Genomic DNA, 20,736 nt, shown 5'->3' with positions numbered 1-20,736 from the left:
GAGGACTTGTTTCCTTCCATATCAAGCAAGGAAGCATACAAGAGTGATATTGATTCGGCTCATCCCCAATCTTGTTGTCGAGTAAAAAAGAGATAAGTCGGATCAATATCACGCCATGTGTACTTCTCCCGGCAGTTCTTCTATATCTCTCTTACAATGCTTCGGGGAGTGCAGGCTCCTTTGTTTCTATGGAAGAAGGAAAGTGGATGGCTCTCCTGCAATCAGGGACTAAGATAAGGAATGAAAATGAAATGATAATCACAGAACATCTATATCTGTGTGTGTGTGTGTGGAACAAATTATCAAGATCAGATCGAGATTGGCTCAGAATAAGGAGGTGATTCGGCTTCAAAAGCGCCATTGGAGCATTTGATATCAAGCTATAAGTGTGGTTTTTGGGACAGATGAGGCCAAGTTTGGAATCTTGCAGGTTCAAGGTCAGAATTCATCATTTTAATATCATCACTAACATTTTCCTCTCCCGTTTTATCTTTTTTTTTTTCTCTAAATTTTTGTCAGGTCGGAACTTGAGTTAATTTAACATCTACTCATCAAGATAAACTATTTTATACATTCACGTGGAACAGATTTTTTAAAATATTCTCAAGATTATTACAAGAAAAATAATTGTTAATTTCATGACTTTCGTGCTCTTAAAAATAATTCATTTAAATAGTTGACGACAATATAAAAACTTCTTGTTTTATAAAAATGGTTAAAGAAATACAAGTTATAAAAGAATAATGTTAGTTTAGCAAGCAAGGGTGCCTCAAAAGAGTGAGGAACAAACAAATGAAGTTGTTTGGCACGGTGTGAAAGGAATGTGAATACAGAGGGCCAGAGGCAAACAAATGTAAAGTTCAAACTGCTTTAGTTGTGGCTCTTTGCCAAAAAAACTCCATGGCATCTTTAGTTACCACTGATGCTGCCGCTGGATCTGCTAAAATTAATTTTTTTTTTTTTTTGGGTGTCTTTTATTTCTTAAAGAATTTTAAAGTCCCTCCGACATGATTGTTTGACGACTTTGCGTTTATTTTTATTTATTTTAGTCTCATTCTCACCTCCTATTAACTCTTTTTTAGAGTTGTTAAGAGGTCATTTAAGTGATATTCTAACAAATTTAGATTGGAAGCAGATTTATTTTATTGTCTTCAAAGGGGTAAAATTTATACCTGTTACAGGTATTTCTCACTCTATTCTGTGTGGGTTGGACTTAATGTCATGATTTGGCCCAAACGCTCAAGGTCCAATAAACATCTAACTGAGCTCGTATAATGTTGGAGCCCAGCCTCAAACGTCAGGATCAAGCGAGCTCCCGGTGACGCCTCTAACTCATCAACATATTCATGCAAGCTCCCAGCTATGTTCTGAGCGAGTTCCCAGCGATCTCTGTAGCCCGCCGGGTCAGCTTATAAGCTCACATTATTGAAAGGGCATATGTCGCGGTATATCGGCAGGCTAAGGGTCGTCCTGACTGGATGGACTATTCAGGCCCATTTGAACGACCCATGCCAATCCCATTCTAGCCCTCTCGCAACAACATCATTACATCCGTGCTTGGGTTTCCGGGCGTCCACCTCAGATCCCATCCTCATTAATAACAGATCCCATCCTCATTAATGGCGGATCCCATCCACATTAATGAGGGTCTCGTCGACACCTTGCTGCGGTAGGGACGCCCCCGCCGGCTATTCTATCCCATCGCCTGTGCAAGTACGGAGCATGCAGAAGGGGTCATTCTGATATATATATCGACTAGCCCTCTTGAAGGCCGGGGTATGTACTTTTTTCTGCCAACTTACAAACACCTGATATACTTGCTTACTTGCTCACTAACTTGAGCTTCGGAGTACCTTGTAGGGGCGGGCTAGCGGCTTAACAGATCGGATTGGATACTTCACTATTCCTCTCTCGGATCTACCATATCGGTGCGGGCCAACAAATCTCCGTCGACCAATTCTGAACGTCGACAATACCTTATATGGGCTCTTTTTTGTAGTTTAATTAGAGAAATTATAGTTTCCTGCTTCTTAGATTATAGTTTCTAAAACTTAGAATAAGTTGTGAACTTGTTTGTTGCAACTTCTCAGAGATTGTAGTTAAGCAATTGTGGTATTTGATACCATAAGCTGTAAAATAGCTTATTTTTGTATAATTGTCCATAATACACTTAGTAATTATAGAATGATAATTTAAAAATTAATTAGTGTATATGTATAAGTTTTAAGTGTTATAACTAACGAATTATGAGAAGATAGACGTTTGATTGTGAGAGAGAAGGAGATGGGGAGAGAGAGAGAGGAAGAGATCTAAAAATGAAGATTGTTGTGAAAAAGAGAAACGCTTGATTGCGTGAATAAGAGAGTAATTCTTTGTTAAAAATAAGAGCAAAATTATAATAAAAATATCATTAAAATGTGACTGTTAAATCAAAAGTTATAGAAACTAGGGTACCCTAGTTTTGAAAATGTCAACTTTTATCATTCTAAAAGCTAATAGAAGTTATAAGATATAATTCTATATAAGTTAAAATAAATACTATATTTTTATTTTTTTAAAACTAAAAATTAAAAATTATAACTTTTAAGTTGCAGCTTACAGTCTCGTGGTCTCAAAACGTATGAGAGAATCTCCCCAATGTAAACCACGATTTATTATAAAGGGTTTTATAAATTGTTTAATTATTATTATTAAAAGGTTTTGTAAATAAACAATCAAGCAACATTTTCTCTTTTCTTTTTCGTAGTGACCAAACGCCATTTTCTTCTCCACCGGCAAACACGAAAACACGCCATTTTCAGTTACATTGCATTTACACCTTTTCGGCTCATTTTATTAACTTGGGATTGCCATAGCTACTCGGATAGTTTTCTTCCCAATCTCCGTTTTGTTCTGATCACCAGTTGCTCTATCATTTCTGATTTCTGGTTTCCCGAAACCAGATCCCCGTCTCTGATCACTGTTCATCGTCGAACTCGTCAACGCCGTCGCCGACTTGCAGAGATTTGTTTCCCGACGAGAAGGCTGCCGATCAGAGCTCGCGTCCGCCGTTGCAGCAGAGAAGGAAAACGCAACAAAGTCGGAGACACGAACATGACTGTTGATGCGGCAAGGGTTTAGCAGCTTGAAAATCGAACCGCTTCGGACCTGGGAAGTGGGAACGTACCGGCCCAATTCGGTTTAATCTTTGCGTAGCCGGTTCAAGTTTACCGAACCGGTTGCGAGTTCATCTCTCGCTCTAGTGTCTTCGCAATGAATTTTGTGCATTTCGTCTAGGGTTTGAGATCTTGGGAAATTGGGAAAAGATACCGACATGGAAGAAGGCGTTCGAGAAGTTCTCTACGAGACACGTTTTCACGCTTCCAGGCCTTACACTCCCAATTACCCTCCCCAACAACGTCGACAGGTCTCTCTCTCTCTCTCTCTCTGCATTTTTATACATACTTGTGACATTTTATAGATTTGAAGCTCCTCCGTCTGATTTTGATGTGCAACAATTCAGGAAAACAAAGGCGTCAAAGGGAGCCTTCTTTCGTTGCTTTCAACTCGAGGTACATCCAGTTTTCCTTTATCAAGCGTATACTCTAGTTCAATTGTCGAATTGTAAATGAATGCATTCGTCTATATGGTTGTCCGTGTATACAAGCGCACGGATCATATAGGTCAATTTTTGCTTGTTTTTTCTGTATCAACTGTGGTGTCGTACAAATGGGCTCGTTTACCCAAGAAGTCACGATGCCGAACGTTTGGCATTTCAACATATAAAGGTAGATTGGGGACAGGGTTCAGTGATATCAATAGACTCTCTACCTTGTTTGGATTAGTATGTCAATTGCTGTAACTTTTGATAAAATTTGGAGAGAGGAACTGCCAATTGTTCTTGTAGGCATTCCATGCATATATGTATTGTAGCATCACGTCAACTGCCATCACTTTTTTGAGGATTTTAATGCTATTAATTAGTTCATGGTTAAGTTGTTAAGCATTTTTGGGCAGAAAAGGAGATCAGCGGCAATTTCAGGGTTCTCTTCCAGCCAAAATGATGTGCACTGTTCCTTTCTATTTGTGTATTGATTCATCTGAAACTGGTTTGCCTTTGCAAGTTTGCAACCATATATATATCTGATAACCAATTTCTTTTTTTTTTGTTCTTCTGGTTGATATACGATGAAGGTGTTAGTCAACTTAAAGAAAAATTGAGTGGAATCCGGCGTCCTAAAAAGTTGCGGAGATGGATATCTTTGTTTATATCTCCAATGGGGAAACATGTGGCTGTGGCAGTTGGAAATCAAATAACAATCTTGCAGAAGGATGATGATTACCAGGAGCCATGCGGCATTTTCACTAGTAAGATTCACTTGCTTATTTCATGGAGCTAGGTAATACAAGCATGCATAAGAATATTATGCTGCAATGCAACACTGTGCATCATATCTTTCATGCTTCTACTTTTTGCTCTTGGTGATAATTCAGTATTCAGATTGATCCTTGGTGCCTTTCTCTTTTCTGATTTTTTTTTTTTTAATTCTTCAGTGTGAGGTGGATTGTCCTATAGTTTAGTTCATTGTTCCTTAAAGAAAAGAGATTTAAAAGATTGGGCAAGTACCCCAAGGTCTGTGGGATAATTGCATGGGTGAACATTTTATTTCGGACAGGTACAAACGAGTGAACATGCCTACTGTGGTTTTAGAGGCAGTTGTTTTGATGAGGATCGCTGGGAGTGAACAACCATCATAATGCATCCTTGAATACATTATCATCTGATACAACCATATGAAACATTTCTGCTGCCCAATTTTGTAACTAGGATTATGTCATGACCCTAGGAGCAATAAAGGGGTAATATGGTAATAGGCTTATAATAGTTGTTAGGAGATATTTTACAAGTTGTTAGGAGCACATGGGTGCTGTTAGGAATCAATTAACAGCTAGCTAAGGCCTATATAAAGGCTACTTGTAAGAGGTTGGATATGATATATGTGAAATGAAACTGAATTTCCTTTCCTTCTAATTTCTCTATCTCCCTCTCATTTCTTCTCTAATTCCTCTCCCTCTTTCTACTGATTTCTTCCCCCTCCAATTCTTCAATTCTGATTTCTTTCCCAATTCCTATCACAACCCTAACTAACCCTAGGGATGTGACAGATTACCATGACACCCTGTTAAAATGAATTAGAAATGGGTAGTAGTTAATAGTTATTATCATCTCATACAACTACACTTGTAAAAGAAATATAATATTCTTATATCTCTACCAGCCTTTGTTGTAATTAATACTATAACAATTTACCACATAACTAGTTGGATTTAATTCTTCAAGTTCTCCACTGATGAACTTGTTTTATAAGAATAGGCACATGTTTCCATAATATAAAGTTGATCTAAGAACAAACATGATTTGTAAATTGTTTCGTGATTCTCTTCAGAATGTCATTAATGCAACTGATGACACCAGCATGCTGAGTCTTGCATGAATGCCCAAGAATAAAAGATAATTGCATGTATGGAATGAACTAGCTAACGCGTACTTGTCATATCAAAATGGTTTACTGTTGAAATTTTAGTATGTACATTAGTGTTATTACTTAAAACCCATATTTTGATACGTACATACTATTTGTTGTGATAGTTTTGAGACATTATTCGAAAATACATTGGTAATAGTACATAGCACACCAATTAAAATAAAGGTATTGCTATCTGGTGCAAGATTTATGATTATCTTATAAGATCACATAGAAGATATGCGTCATTGTGTTTCCCATGCTACATCATACTATTATCAAGACATAGAAAGAGAATTTGAGGTTGTACCAAGTTGGACTGGGAATGACTAGTAGGACACCAAAATTGAAGTGCCAATATGCTATTGAAATATGGAGATTCACTTCAAGTGTTTAACAATTTGCAATTATAGACAGATCTCTTAGAACTGTTAGAAAGCAATGCCCTCTATCTCCCTGGAAAAATGGCCATCAACGATGTCTTTTCTCTTGGTTGTTTATTTCTTAATTCGTTTCTTGCTTCAAGTTTTTCTATCTACAGTTTGATTTAATGTGTCCCAAGTCTTGTGCAAGTTATTTGTGTCTGTGCTTGTGTGAGCATGGGATATGTGTAACCCCTCCCTCTACCCAGAACCAAAAAAAAGAAGAAGTTATTTTATAGCATATCTTAATTGTTTATTTTACCAGCAAACAACCAATTTAATTATCTGAACTGTCAGATTCCTGATCTAACAAGCAAAATTGAGAATAGCGAGAGAGAGAGAAGACTTGAGAGGATTTGGAGGGAAAAGAAGAGAGAAATTTAGGAGGGAAATGAATTGAGAAGGAAATTGATTTTCTAATTTCATTCAACATACCCATTAAGGCGCTCCTGATCAGTTATATATACTGATCAAGCTTGTTTGGGTGCCAAAAGTCGTTGGGTCTCGCCCATGTGCACGAACAAGTGGCCACGTGCACTTACAAGTGGTTATCGCGTGCGTTGGGGTGCGCTTCACGCGATCCAACATGCTGGGACATTCTCCCCAGCTAAGCTCAACGATTTATTTACATTTTAATAGCCCCATTATACTATTATCTCTACTTAACAGCTAGCTACCGTGACAATCCCGACCCCTTAAAATGTTTCTTGTCCGCAAGAAATATGTAGCAAGCTTGCCACATTGGGAAATTGCTAGAGAAGTTTTGGTAAGTACTCCCAAGTATTGTTGTCGGGATGAAGGGAAGACCATTGAACTAACACCTGGATCATAGGAACGCCATTGTGGTGTGTCACCTGTCTGTCCACAATGGCCATGGGAACTGCCTCTAGAGGTACGTCTCCCACCATAGGAGGTAAGTTTGGGGTAGAGCTTTGGTTGCCCACTGATTTCTTCAACAAGGATACATGAAAGACTGGGTGTATTCTTGCCTTAGTAGGTAGTTCCAGCCTATGGGCCACAGCTCCGATTTCCTCCATAATTTTGAAAGGGCCATAAAACTTAGGATTCAACTTTGAAATGGGCTTTTTCGTCAATGCCTTATAGTGTTGTGGATTGAGCTTCAAGTAGACTTCATCCCCTACGAAAAATTCTCGTTCGCTCCTCTTTCGATCAGCTTGTCGTTTCATTCGGTTACATGCCTTGGCCAATTCAGCTTTTACCATTCTTAATACTTCTTGTCTCCGTTGGAGGTAGGCTTTGACTGTAGCTACTGTTGTGTGACTTCCTAGGACAGGAAGTAAGTCCGGTTTGTAACCATAAAGGGCCTTGAATGGAGTCATCTTAAGTGAGCTGTGGAAGCTAGAATTGTACCACCACTACGCCATTGCTAACCACTTGTGCCATCCTTTGGGCTGCACAAAACTGAAGCACCGTAGGTAACCTTCCAGGCATTGGTTAATGCGTTCGGTTTGGCCATCCGTTTCAGGATGGTATGCTGTAGACATTAGGAGTTTGGTTTTGAGGCTTTTCATAAGCTCTTTCCAAAACAAGCTGGTAAATATTTTGTCTCGGTCAGAGACAATTGATCTGGGAACACCGTGTAGTTTTATCACATTATCCAAGTAGATTCGAGCCACTTCCTGAGCTGAGAACGGATGGGTTAGGCCGATGAAGTGGCTAAATTTTGTGAATCTATCTACCACTACCAAGATATAATCCTTCCCTTCCAATTTTGGTAGGCCTTCAATAAAATCCATAGTAACATTAATCCAAGCGCGATCTAGAACTTCTAGAGGTTGAAGCCAGCCGAGATGGGCCACTGTTTCATGCTTGCATCGTTTACAAACCTCACAACTCAAGACATATTCCCATACATACTTCTTTAGTTGCGGCCAAAAAAATAACTGTCTGACTTAGTGGTATGTGTTTTGGATACCCGAGTGCCCTCCGATGGGGGATCCATGCAACGCATGAATTATCCTATCCTTCAGTTCCTTACAATCACCGATCACCATCTTTCCTTTGTATCTTATAACTCCGTTAGTAAGTGAGTACCCTGGTTTGCTGGTAGCGTTCGCCGTTAGCTGTTCTAGGAGATCTTTAGCCCATCCGTCGTTGTGGTAGCTATTAGTAATTTCCTGGAGCCAATCGGGAACCACTCTAGACATAACTGCAGCCATCCCTTCTTCATGACAGCGGGATAACGTATCTGCTGCAACATTTTCTTTTCCTTTCCTGTATTGGATCACATAGTCTAAGCCTATGAGTTTAGACATACTTTTTTTTTTTGTAATTGGTTGTGCAACCTCTATTGTAGAATGTATTTCAACCTCTTATGATCTGTTTTGATTATAAACTTTCCTCCTTCCAAATAGTGGCGCCACCTCTCTATTGCCATTAGCACTTCCATCAGTTCTTTCTCATAGATGCTAAGGCCTTGATGTCTTGGGGCTAAAGCTTGGCTAAGAAAGGCTAAGGGTCTTCCATCTTGAGTCAATACCGCCCCTATGCCGGTGTTGCTTGCATCTGTTTCTAACGTAAAGGGCTTATCAAAATCAGGAAGCCCTAATGTAGGCACGCTGCCCAGGGCTGCTTTTAACTGCTCAAAGGCCTCTTCTGCCTTAGTGCTCCATTGGAATCCATTTTTCTTTAACATTTCAGTCAAAAGTTTACTTATGGAGCCATAGTTTTTCACAAATTTCCGATAGTAACCAGTAAGCCCTAAGAACCCCTTTAAGGCCCATATGTTTGTAGGTTTGGGCCAAGCCATAACCGCTTCAATCTTCTTCGAATCAGTTCCCACACCTGCTCTCGAGATAATGTGTCCAAGATACTCGACTTGGGGTTGTGCAAAGGCACATTTCAACCGCTTGATACATAGCTGATTGAATCGCAAGATCTCAAATGTAGCCATAAGGTGGGTAAGGTGTTGGTCAAAAGAAGGGCTGTAGACTAGTATGTCATCAAAGAAAACCAACACAAATTTTTTTAGGTGGGGTTCAAAAATTTGGTTCATAGGAGCTTGGAATGTAGCTGGGGCATTTGTGAGGCCAAATGGCATTACAGTAAACTCAAAATGCCCATGATGAGTTCGAAAGGCTGTCTTGAAGGTGTCATCAGGATGGACTCTAATTTGGAGGTATCTAGCCCTTAAGTCTAATTTGGTAAATATGGTTGCATGTTTGAGTTCATCAAGTAGGTCATCAATGATGGGAATGGGAAATTTGTCCTTAATAGTGATGGCGTTAAGCTGTCTATAATCAACACAAAAGCGCCAAGTACCATATTTCTTTTTTACTAATAAGACAGGGGAAGCGAAAGGGTTGTGGCTTGGGCGGACAATGGATTGATCTAACATTTCCCTTACCATTTTCTCAATTTCTGATTTGAGTTTAGGCGGATACCGGTAAGAACGGATGTTGACAGGTTCGGCTTGGGGTATGAGATGTATAGTATGGTCCAAAGAACGTTTAGGAGGTAAGGTCTTAGGTTCTATGAAGAGATCTTGATATTCATTCAGCAATGAGTCTAAAAAGGTCAATTTGTGTACCTGTTGCGTTGACCTTGAGCTTACTGTCTGGAATTGTTCCCCTCGCTGATTGCCGGCCTCAATGGAAAATAGATGAGCCACCTGTGCCCACTTCTTTCTGAACATTTGTTGTAATTTCTTGCCCTTCATCAACTTGCATGTTCCTACCTCTATGTGGCCTTGCAGAACCACTCTCTTCCCCTTTTTATTCAACGTTACTTCCATGTTATTAAAATCAAAACTAATGGGATTCACTTCCCACATCCAATCCACCCCCAACACAATATGGTAGCCCCCAGATCAGCCTGGAATTCTTCCCCTTGCATCTCCCACCAGAACCCCATGCAAGCTGATTTGCTGAGAACTTTATCTCCATTAGTTACCGTGACTGATAATGGTTGTGTTCTCACTGTTGGCCACCCCATCCTTTCAGTCGTCGTTTCATCAATAAAACTGTGGGTACTCCCACTATCGATTAACACCATGAGAGAATTATCGTGTACCTTTCGTTCTACCTTAATAACTTTGCTGTTAGCCACTCCTTTAATAGCGTGTAATGATATAGCTCCACTGCCTCCGCCCTCTTCTTCTTCCATTGCTGGCAACTCTTCTGTTTCATCCCCTTCCTCTTCTCCGTCCAACAACAACAGTTGTTTCCTACACTGATGCCATGGTGTGTACTTTTCTCCACACCTAAAACACAGTCCTGCTATCATCCTTTGCTCTAGCAGCTTGTCTCTGCTCAACGTATTTAGAGGGGGTGCCGGTAATGTGGAATACCTGACAGTAGGACCCGTCCTCATTGTCTCTCTTCCTGGTGGTCTTCCACCTTGATATAGCATTCCCCCTTGGACTCCTCTAATATGTCCCTTTTGTTTCCTGAGCAACGCATCAAACGTCATTTCCTATAGGTAAGCCCCCTCTGCTGCCTCAGGAACTGTCTTGGGTCTAAGTACTTGTACTGCTGATCGTAGCTCCTCATTAAGTCCTCCTATGAAGCTTGATACAAAATAATCTTCAGTGAGACCGGGGTTCTGATTGAGCATCAGGAACTTGAGTTCTTCAAACTTCGCTTGATAGTCCATAACTAAATCTTCCTGCCTTAAACGATTAAATTCTTGCACTATATCCAGCCAACCCCGTTCCCCGAATCTTTCATTGAAGCCTTTGGTGAAGTCATCCCAATTATAGTTCGCTCTTACCTTGGACCATCCTTGGAACCACACATCTCCTTCATCATGAAGATATGCTACTGCCAAGGCCACCCTCTGATTCTCTAGTACTTGGTGGATCTCGAACAACTTCTCACACCTTCTCAACCACCATTGCGGTTTGGTACCTTTGAAGGTTGGAAGTTCCAGTTTAGGTACTGGAAATCCCCGCCTCCTTTCCATTACTGGTTCATCACCTATCATTGGCTCTTCTTCAGATTCGACAATTCTCGCGTGCCGGTGTGGAATACCAATTCCTTGTAGGATTGGTTCTGTCTGTTCTCTAGGTGAAAAATCAGGGGAGATCCTTACCTATGGTTGATTTGCGAACATCATCATAAATTGTTGCAGCTGGTCCCGCAACAAATTCCCTTGATCTCGAACTTCCTGCAATTCCTCTCGGATTTGCAGGCGCATATTCCCCCTGAGTCTATCGGCCAGAGCCTCTAGCTTATTATCCACCGTCGATCCTATCCTTTCTTCCATTGTTTCGACTCTTCCTTGCATCTCGGATACTGTCGTTGTTACCTGTTGAAGTTGCATCTCCATTTGATGCATCCTAGTACCATCCGCCATTGATCTGATCGTCTTCAAGCAATCTGGCCCGGAGCTTGCTCTGATATCAATTTGTTAGATTCCTGATCTGACAAGCGAAATCGAGAATAGCAAGAGAGAGAGAGAGAGAAGACTTGAGAGGATTTGGAGGGAAAAAGGAGAGAAATTTAGGAGGGAAATGAATTGATAAGGAAACTGATTTCCTGATCAGTTATATATACTGATCAAGCTCGTTTGGGCGCCAAAAGCCGTTGGGTCTTGCCCATGTGCACGAACAAGTGGCCACGTGCACTTACAAGTGGTTATCGCGTGCGCTTCACACGATCCAGCATGCTGGGACATTCTCCCCAGCTAAGCTCAAAGATTTATTTACATTCTAATAGCCCCATTATACTGTTATCTTTACTTAACAGCTAGCTACTGTGACAACCAATTTTGCCAGTTACCTTCACTTGCTCCTCCATCAGTACATTTTCTAGTAAGTTTTTCCATTTCCTATCCAACCAATTTCTTGCTATTAGGAATCTGTATATTATTCTCTTTTTCCTGCAATTAGAGCTCTATCATACTTCTTCTTTATAATGTCATTCATTTTAGTGTTTCCTTCAAAAAAAGTCCATGCCATTTATGGAGACTGGTGATGTCTCTCCATATGTCATCAAAACTGAACTTGAGAGTCCTAAAGTATTTGCAATTGTCTACGTAAAAGCCTGCTACCTACTTGTATTTTTTAACTTGCATTGCTTTGGTCATCTATTTAGGCTTACAATTTAGTTGCCCTTGATATAGCCATTATATATTATAAATGAATGCACATGTTAGGTGCATTTTGTTCATATCTAACCATTATCATGACTTCTAATCTGTGCAATCAGGTAGCAGCACTGGCACTTTTACTTCCGGAATTTGGTCAGAATCCCATGATGTTCTTGGACTTGTTGATGATACTGATATACTTTATTTTATAAAAGCCAATGGCGAAGAGATAACCAGGATTAAAGAACAAGCTTCCTTACGAATAATAAGCTTAATTGTGCACAATGATTCTGATACGAAAAAATCTTGCTTGTAAGTTCCATTTTACTGCCAGCAGCCCTGCACTGAGTGGCCTTTGTTTGTGACTATCATCTCTTCTGTCTCTTTGATCAGTTCTTTTGAGTGGATAAAATTCTTTTACAGGTGTAAATTCGTTGTTATCACGTCAGGTGGTTGCCTTCATGAAATTGAGGTCAGTCGGGATCCAAGTGCCTCCATTTTATCTGCACGCAATGGCTCAAGAGTGAAGGAGTTTCCTGAGAATGTTTTCTGCTTAAATTACCATCCAGAACTTTCTTTGCTTGCTGTAGTTGGTGGCGCTGTTAGTATCCCGTTGGCCTCTAGTGGTAGTGCTGGTGCTCTTATGCTTCTTATTTCCTTTTGTTTTCTTTTGTTGCTTTATTGTTTTATATCTCCATGTGTGATTGTATGATAATTTGATTTCCCCTTTTGAAGGTTTTCAGCTTTGATAGACCTCTAGCTGACTGAATATTATATCCTGCATGCATGTGATATTTTGGTTGGCACCAGAAAATTAATGGTCTCAGTGACAAAGCTCCTGTAATAAATTAGTGACATAACGCAATGATGTTAATTTTTTGAGTGTTTCTTTGAAATGGTAAGGAACTTCAGAAGTGTATCAGCATTACTCCAGAGTAATTAAAAGTGTTTGTAAGATCTGGGTAAAGTAGCAATTAAAGTCCTCATGTCCAAAATTTCTATTTCCCTCTTGTTTACTAAAATTCTTTACTTGGTACTGAATCTTGTTTGGAAATATGGAGAGGATGATTTACAATTATTTGAAACCCTAGGCTTTTTGAAACAAGAAGTTTGTTTCATCAGAAAAATTATCCTCATAAAGTTATTAAAAAATCTTTCGTTTTCTTGTCAGGGACTTGCAGTCTTTCTCTTTGGCAAAGAAATAGGAACCTAGAATGGAAGTCTCTGGTTTCTACTCAGTTTGAAAGTTTATTCTCCAAGACAAAAGATTTTGTAGGTAGATTAACATATCCGAAGGTTTCAATCTCACCAAAGGGTAAGTTTGTTGCTGTTCTAGATTTGAGAGGACATTTGACCATTTTTAACCTGGATACCGAACAGTCTTCTCTCTCAAAGCTTTATTATGGGGAGAACTATGATTCACAAGAGGCTGATGAGTTGTCAACTAGGGACAGGGAATCTATGAATGATATACTGGATTTTGCTTGGTGGTCTGAGTATATTCTTGTTCTTGCAAAAAGTAGTGGCATTGTAACCATGATTCACATCCATACTGGTGTTAAGCTATTGGAGAAAGATCCTTTATACTCTATGCCTATTTTGGAACATACACAGCAGTTCCCAGGACATCTTTTCCTTTTAGAAACTACATCATCTGAGGACAACCAAAATTCATCCAATAGGAACGGGGTAAGTGACCAGCAACATTTGGATTTGGTTAATGAAGATAACTACAGTCAAGTTGACGTTGCTAAACTGCAATGGAGGTTATTGTCATTCTCAAATAGATCTGTGTCTGAGATGTTCAATATATTACTTGGAAATCAAAATTATCAGACTGCACTGGATTTTGCTACTAGTCACGGATTAGATAAAGATGAAGTGCTAAAGTCACAGTGGTTGCATTCTGTCCAAGGAGTAAATGAAATAAATATGTTTCTTGCAGTAATCAAGGATCGAGTTTTTGTACTTTCAGAATGTGTGGTTGGAGTTGGACCAACAGAAGATGCTGTGAGGGCTTTAATTGCACTTGGACTTCACCTCACAGACCAGTATAGATTCTCTGAAACAGGGACCAATGAGAATACCCAAATTTGGAATTTTCGCTTGGCAAGGCTTAAATTGCTTCAATTCAGAGACAAGCTGGAGACATTTCTCGGAATAAATATGGGCAGGTAATGGTGCTTTCAGAATTTATTTCTTCCCTTGTACAAAAGTAGCATAGTCAGCTTCTTCCTCCATGTACATATTTTAGTTCAGGGTTATGTAGGAGCCACATGATCTGTTGATGCTACACCAATCAAAAGCTTAGATATGACCATCTGATTATATACTACTAGTATCATGCATTTTCTCTTTTCTTCTTTTGGGTCCCTTCTGAGTGTGTCAATATTTTCAGAGCAAGATGAGTTTCCATGTGTATGCATGGATGTGTTATGCATGCATGTGCGTAACAAGGCAAATCTGCCTATATACTAGGTAACCTATTGTCGGTTATAGATGTTATATTCCATATAGTCAGCACTCTCTTTGATATTGCTAATGTTGTCCTTTGTATGTTTTTGGCATGGATAAGGAGCAATATTTGTTCAATTTGTTGTATTCCTTGAAGGGGTTCCCCATATATTTGCTGATGAATATATTTGAAAATACTTTTAAGCTATATTCAACAATGACATCCAGAAAGTGATAGATCTGGTTCCTTTTGTGTACGTACTTTTGTAAGACTGACAGAAACTTGATAATGGTTTTTCCTGTCTCGTAGGTTCCCTTTCTCAAATGATTTCTACTGACTCACAACTTAATGGCTTAGCATTTTGCAGGTTCTCTGTGCAGGAGTACAGCAAATTTCGCTGTATGCCTATAAATGAAGCAGCTGCAAAACTTGCAGAAAGTGGGAAAATTGGGGCCTTGAATCTTCTTTTCAAGCGTCATCCTTTTTCATTGACTCCTTTTATGTTGGAAATTTTAGCTGCTATCCCTGAAACAGTTCCAGTTCAAACTTATAGACAGCTTCTTCCTGGGAGTTCTCCACCATTAAGTGTTACTCTGAGAGAAAAAGATTGGGTTGAATGTCAAGAGATGGTAGCATTTATTAATAAGCTCCCTGAGAGCCATGAAACTGGTATTCAGCTCAGAACTGAACCCATTATGAAGCAATGCGTTGGTTTTTCATGGCCATCCACTGATGAGCTCTCCATATGGTACAAAAACAGAGCTAGAGATATGGATAGCTTAAGTGGGCAGCTGGACAACTGCCTTTCTTTGATTGATTTTGCTTGTCATAAAGGTATTCACGAGCTGCAGCAATTCCTCAATGATATTTCTTACTTGCACCAGCTCATTTATTCTGATGGCAGTGGTAATGAGGCAAGTTTTCACATGAGCCTCATCACATGGGAACAGTTGTCTGACTATGAAAAGTTCAAAATGATGCTTCACGGGGTCAAAGAGGAAAATGTGGTTGAGAGATTACATGAGAAGGCAATTCCTTTTATGAAAAATAGGTTGGATATTATGATGTTGAATTCTAGAGTTGTAGTGATGGATGATCATTCCACTACAGAAAAGAAGGTTGACTCGTTTCTGGTTAGATGGCTGAAGGAAATTGCTTCAGAGAACAAATTGGACATTTGTTTGAAGGTAATTGAAGAAGGGTGTCTGGACTTTCAAAACAATAGCATTTTCAGGAACAAGGCTGAAGCAGTAGATTGTGCCCTTCAGTGCATATATTTATGCACTAATACAGATAGATGGAGCACCATGACCTCAATTTTGTTAAAACTTCCAGAAATGCAAGGTAATTGTTTTTCCCTCATGCAGAGATGACTTTATATGACAAATGAGATCTATTTCTCCACAACTAGTTTGATAGGCTGATCAACGTTCAGTTAGTATGTGTGACAGTCATGACCTGGGAGCAGTCTCTTGGTCTTTCTTTTCCTCTACGTGCTGGTGGGTGGAATATATCATCTTATATCTTGCACATATGCATGAAATATAGAAACTTTTCCCATTTTTTTCTTTGTTATTTTGTTGCAGGACTGAGTCACACCAAAGCAATTACTAGCAACTTCAAGAACTTTCCAATTCAGTGCTGTTTGCTCATTACATCTATAAAACATTATTATTGTGTATTACCAACCTGTAGTTCCTACTACTTGTTGTAGTGTTTCCCTTGATAGATGTTACATGCACTGAAAACTATGCAATCATTAGAGTACAGTTCTATGCTAGTGGATACCTATTTGGTGTTCTATTCTCAGAAGGCTTCACCATATAGGCACTGCCAGCCTCAGCCTATTGTAAAGCGTGGTGGGGGGTTGGGATGATAGTTCTCTGTTATTGGTATAGAACCAGATGGACTCTGCTTGCTGCTAGTACTCTGGACAGTTGGGGAATCATCCCTTTGCATTTGTCAGGGAAGACGTTGCCCATAATGCTAAGCGGATGTCTCTGTGATGAAGTCTGGCATTACTTAAAATTAATCTTCCTCAAGTGTAACTTTATATTTGAGTAAAATTGAGGACTTCATAACAAGTTCACTTTAACTAAAAACCTAAGGCTATGACTGCTAGTTTTATTTTTGGATTGTAAAAAGAGCTTGAAATCCTTTCTTTTCACACTCGCCAAACCCTTTAATATTTCAAGAAGGTTACCTTTTAGCTTTAGAAATAAAGGGTGTCTAGGGCTTTCTATTTCATAAAACAAAAACTTAATATATTGTAGATTTTACCATGAAATGTTATAACTTTTTAAAACAATCTTCATGTCCTTAGGCATGTCTATTGTATATTCATACTCATGGATGTGCGTATCTGTTGTGTGTCCTAGACATAGAGAAAGAGGAGATTAAGCAGTAGAGAAGAAGAAGCAAAAGCAGAGAGAGAGAGAGAGAGAGAGGTGGGGTAATTTTTTTTATTACATCATAAGCCTACTTATAGGCTTAAATATCTAACTAAAATGTAATTAACCTAACTACGAGGGAGGGAGGATAAAGTCTAAAAATCTAAAATCCAAATAAAATAAGATAAATAACTTAATATCCTATAATAATTATGCCGGCTATACTTATCCTAACGTAATAAAAAAAAAAAAAAGTCATGAAAATCTTAAATCTAAATCTAAATGAAACCTAAATTTCTTATCATTCTCCCATTCTTCAAAAAAAAAAAAAAAAAACACACAAACTTGTGCTTGTGTTGTGTGTAGACATGTGTAGCAGGTAGTTGAGTGCCGTTGTCAACACCAACTTGTTCAAAGTGAATTTGCTGCTGCCATGACTTGATGGCTTTGACGATGAGGATTGTGATTTTTCACCATTGCTGTGGTGATGGTGGCTCCAATAGGTTCTGCAAGGCTGTTGATTTTCTGCAAGATGGATCAATGAAGATATTACCCATGCTGAGTGCTGTTGATGGCTGAGAATTGTGGGGGGTGACTGCTTCACAGTCATGGTAAACTGGTGGTGGATGATGGTTGTTAGTGATGGTCAATTTCGATTACAGTGGTTGTTGCTATGTTGAAATATTATTCCAGAAAATTTTGAGTTTCTGGCTGCTATTCTAAATCTGTTGGTGGTTATGCATAGATAGCATCTGCTATTACTGAAAGTTTTAAATTAGTTACTATTGATGTTGAAAAGGAAGGAGGCTTTAAATCCGTGCTTGATGGATTGTTGGAAGCTTAGAATTGATGTTTGCAATATGGAACAGAAAAAGGATTGCAGAAAATAGAAGAGAGAGAGAAGTTGAGAAGAAGAGCAGAAGCAAAAGCCAACAGAGAGAAGGAGAGAACAGAGAAATTTCAGGTGAAAACATCACAATTGTAAATATGATCAAAGGGGTAATTGCAGATAATATCAGAAAACTATTTATTGGCTGAAATCCTATCCTAACTGGAATATAATTAATTTAACAGGTAATTGTGTTACCTTAATATGTATCAGACATAGGTATGACACCCAAAATGGAGTATCCATCCCTTTAGATATTCACCAAATAAAAGATGAAGTTATTTTAGGAATTTATTTATTTTGCATAGTGAGGGAAGTGAGGGAAATTTTATTGTGTTCCAGTGTAGCGGGCAGGTTGATGTGGGTGCATATATAATGCCTTTAAAGTAAAATTAGTTTTGCTATTGATTGTGACGCAGTGTGTAGCGTGTGTGTGAAAAAAAATACCAAAATAAACTCTTGAAAGAACAAACTTCAATGGCCGAAGCTTGGCTCTCAAGAAGACGCAAAAACAAAACTGTTTTGCTAAGAAAACCCAAATATGTTACTGAAATTTGTATTGAGAAAACTTAATTACAAACTCTAGATTCTAGGCATATTTATAATGTTTGGCTAATCCAAATCCATCTAATATTTGTAAACAAAATCCAACTAGAATTCTAATAGAAATAAATCCTAATTAAAATTCAACTAGAATTGTAATAGAAATAAAAGCCTAATCAAACATGAAATAAAATCCTAAATCAAGTAGAAATATGAAGTAGAATCCTAAATCAAGTAGAATCCTAAAACATATGAAGTATTAAAATATTGTTTTGGCAATATTGTTCCGGCGTGGTCAGGTCGGCCTTGGGCCGGGTCTTGATTGGTGATCGCATCATTCACCTCCACTTGAGAAGAATTTGTCCTCAAATTATGATCCGGGTATGACAACTCAACATCTGGCAAATACAAAAAAAAAGATTAGCAACATTGAATGTTTTGGAAATATTCATATGATTAGGCAAATCCACAACATAAGCATTATCATTGATCTTCTTTGTAATCTTGTAAGAACCATATTTCTTTAACTTGAACTTGTTCTGCTTTCCTGCTGGAATCCGTTCCTTCTTCAAGAATATCATGACTTCATCTCCAACCTCAAATACCTTATACTTCCTATGCTCGTCAGTTGTCGCCTTATACTTTTTATTTGTGTAACTTTTGCTTGACATCTTCCTAAACTGCTTGAACTTTTCTGCCATGGGAACATGAGCAAAGACATTCTTCCCCCTCTTAGCCCTATCTTTGTTGGCATGGGTCCAACCATCACCATGTTTGTTGCCATCTACCTCCACTGTATTGTTACTGTTAGATTGAGGACGCTGAACATTCAATCTTGAGTGCTTCTCTAATCTGATAAATTTTATCACAGGTCCTCCTCTCATCAGCTTTCTTGATTTTGACTCCTCAACAGCTTTCGAATTCATTTGTAGATTTTTCTTGTCTGGAGAAGCATTTTTTTGCAACTGTTTTGAATAGAGGCTTATTCTATGACTACCAGCAGTCTCTCTATCACCTAAAGTATTGATGCTTGAATCCTTCTTTGGTCCAAGCACTTGATTAGCTATAGTAGCAGCTGCTGCAACATTCTTAGTTTCGGAATCTAATTTCGTATTAATACCGAAAACAATTGCACTACCTAAGTTAACTAGCCTAGGAGATCCAACACCCTTATCCACAAAAAGACCCCTGTGACCATCTTGTTTTTGTAATCGCAAAGGTGAATATGTTCCTATTGCCTTCAATTCAACCATACCAGAACCTGAATCAACTGTAGAAGGATCTGCTACCATAGCCTCCATCACCTTTATAGTCGCAAGCCAATCAGAAGAAACACCACCATCCTTGGATTGTGAAGTTATGCCTAAGCCCTTGGGAATGGAAAATAGTATGAGTCAATAACCTTGGAGTTTCTGTCATGTTAGCAGCATAAACCAGACTTGAGTTTGCAAACGTCGAGGTTGTTGGGACAACATAATATTCAAGATCAAGCTCCAAACTCACCAAAAAACCATTCTTTAGTTTGTATTCATTGTTTCCCCAATAGTTGTGTTGCTGCGCATTTCTCCTAACCCCTTTACCACTAGGGTTGGCTATCATACGATCAAGATCATCCTTATCGTCGCTATCATCCATCATTGGTCTTCTAGGATTAATGAGGACAGGATTAATGGCTGGTCTTCCCAGTTTAACGTAGCCGACTTGATTCACGCCATTAATTTAGTTCCGATTATCTTTAACTCATTGTAAAACGCCCAATTGGTTGCAGATTCGCTTCAATTGTTGTTGCATTGTACAAGTTATTTCCCGTTGTTCTTCGATTGCTCTCCAAATCGCGGGCAGCCCCCAATCACCTTCACAAGGTTGGTTGCTATCGTTAGCTTCAAGATTGGCCATCTGATTGGTTGATGAACCACTCTGATACCACCTGACGTAACGTGTAGCACATGTGTGAAAAAAACACACCAAAATAAACCCTTGAAAGAACAAATTTTAATGGCCGAAGCTTAGCTCTCAAGAAGATACAAAAACAAAACTGTTTTACTAAGAAAATCCAAATAGGTTGCTGAAATTTGTATGAGAAAACTTAATTACAAACTCTAGATCCTAGGCATATTTATAGTGTTTGGCTAATCCAAATCCATCTAATATTTGTAAACAAAATTTAATTAGAATCCTAATAGAAATAAAACCTTAATTAAACATAAAATATGTTCCGGCATGGTCGGGTCGGCCTTGGGCTGGGTCTTGATTGGTGACCTCATTAGATTGATAGGATAATATTGACTCCTCTATCTCAATATTCTCCTTTCTCATTATTAGTTTCATCTCTTTCTTCTTTTTCATTATTCTCCTTGCTCATTATTGGTTTCTCTTTCTTCTTTTTCTTCCCTTGTTTGCCTCTTCCTTTATTCCCTGCATGGTCTCTCTTTCTGTTTTTTTCTCTTTTTCTTATCTGGCTTCTTTGATCTATTTTGTTTCT

General features: G+C 38.7%; 1 protein-coding gene across 2 annotated transcripts in view; it reads left to right on the top strand.

Moving 5' to 3' along the window:
• The first annotated feature begins 2,745 nt into the window (after window positions 1-2,745).
• LOC127800277 (MAG2-interacting protein 2) overlaps window positions 2,746-20,736 on the top strand; it is a 33,133-nt gene continuing 15,142 nt past the window's right edge. Inside the window, exons 1-7 of one of the 2 annotated variants that reach the window (XM_052334808.1) lie at window positions 2,746-3,406; window positions 3,503-3,551; window positions 4,174-4,347; window positions 12,097-12,289; window positions 12,401-12,603; window positions 13,149-14,151; window positions 14,800-15,776. In XM_052334808.1, coding sequence (XP_052190768.1) covers window positions 3,314-3,406; window positions 3,503-3,551; window positions 4,174-4,347; window positions 12,097-12,289; window positions 12,401-12,603; window positions 13,149-14,151; window positions 14,800-15,776 — 2,692 coding nt within the window. In that variant the 5' untranslated portion in view covers window positions 2,746-3,313. Of the gene's footprint in view, window positions 3,407-3,502; window positions 3,552-4,173; window positions 4,348-12,096; window positions 12,290-12,400; window positions 12,613-13,148; window positions 14,152-14,799; window positions 15,777-20,736 lie in introns of both variants that reach the window. The other variant, XM_052334798.1, reaches the window with a different exon arrangement.

This window comes from Diospyros lotus, chromosome 1 (genome assembly GCF_014633365.1).
Source record: "Diospyros lotus cultivar Yz01 chromosome 1, ASM1463336v1, whole genome shotgun sequence".
Taxonomy (NCBI): domain Eukaryota; kingdom Viridiplantae; phylum Streptophyta; class Magnoliopsida; order Ericales; family Ebenaceae; genus Diospyros; species Diospyros lotus.
The sequence above is the reverse complement of the archived record's forward strand: the minus strand, read 5'-3'. Positions and strand labels throughout refer to the sequence as shown.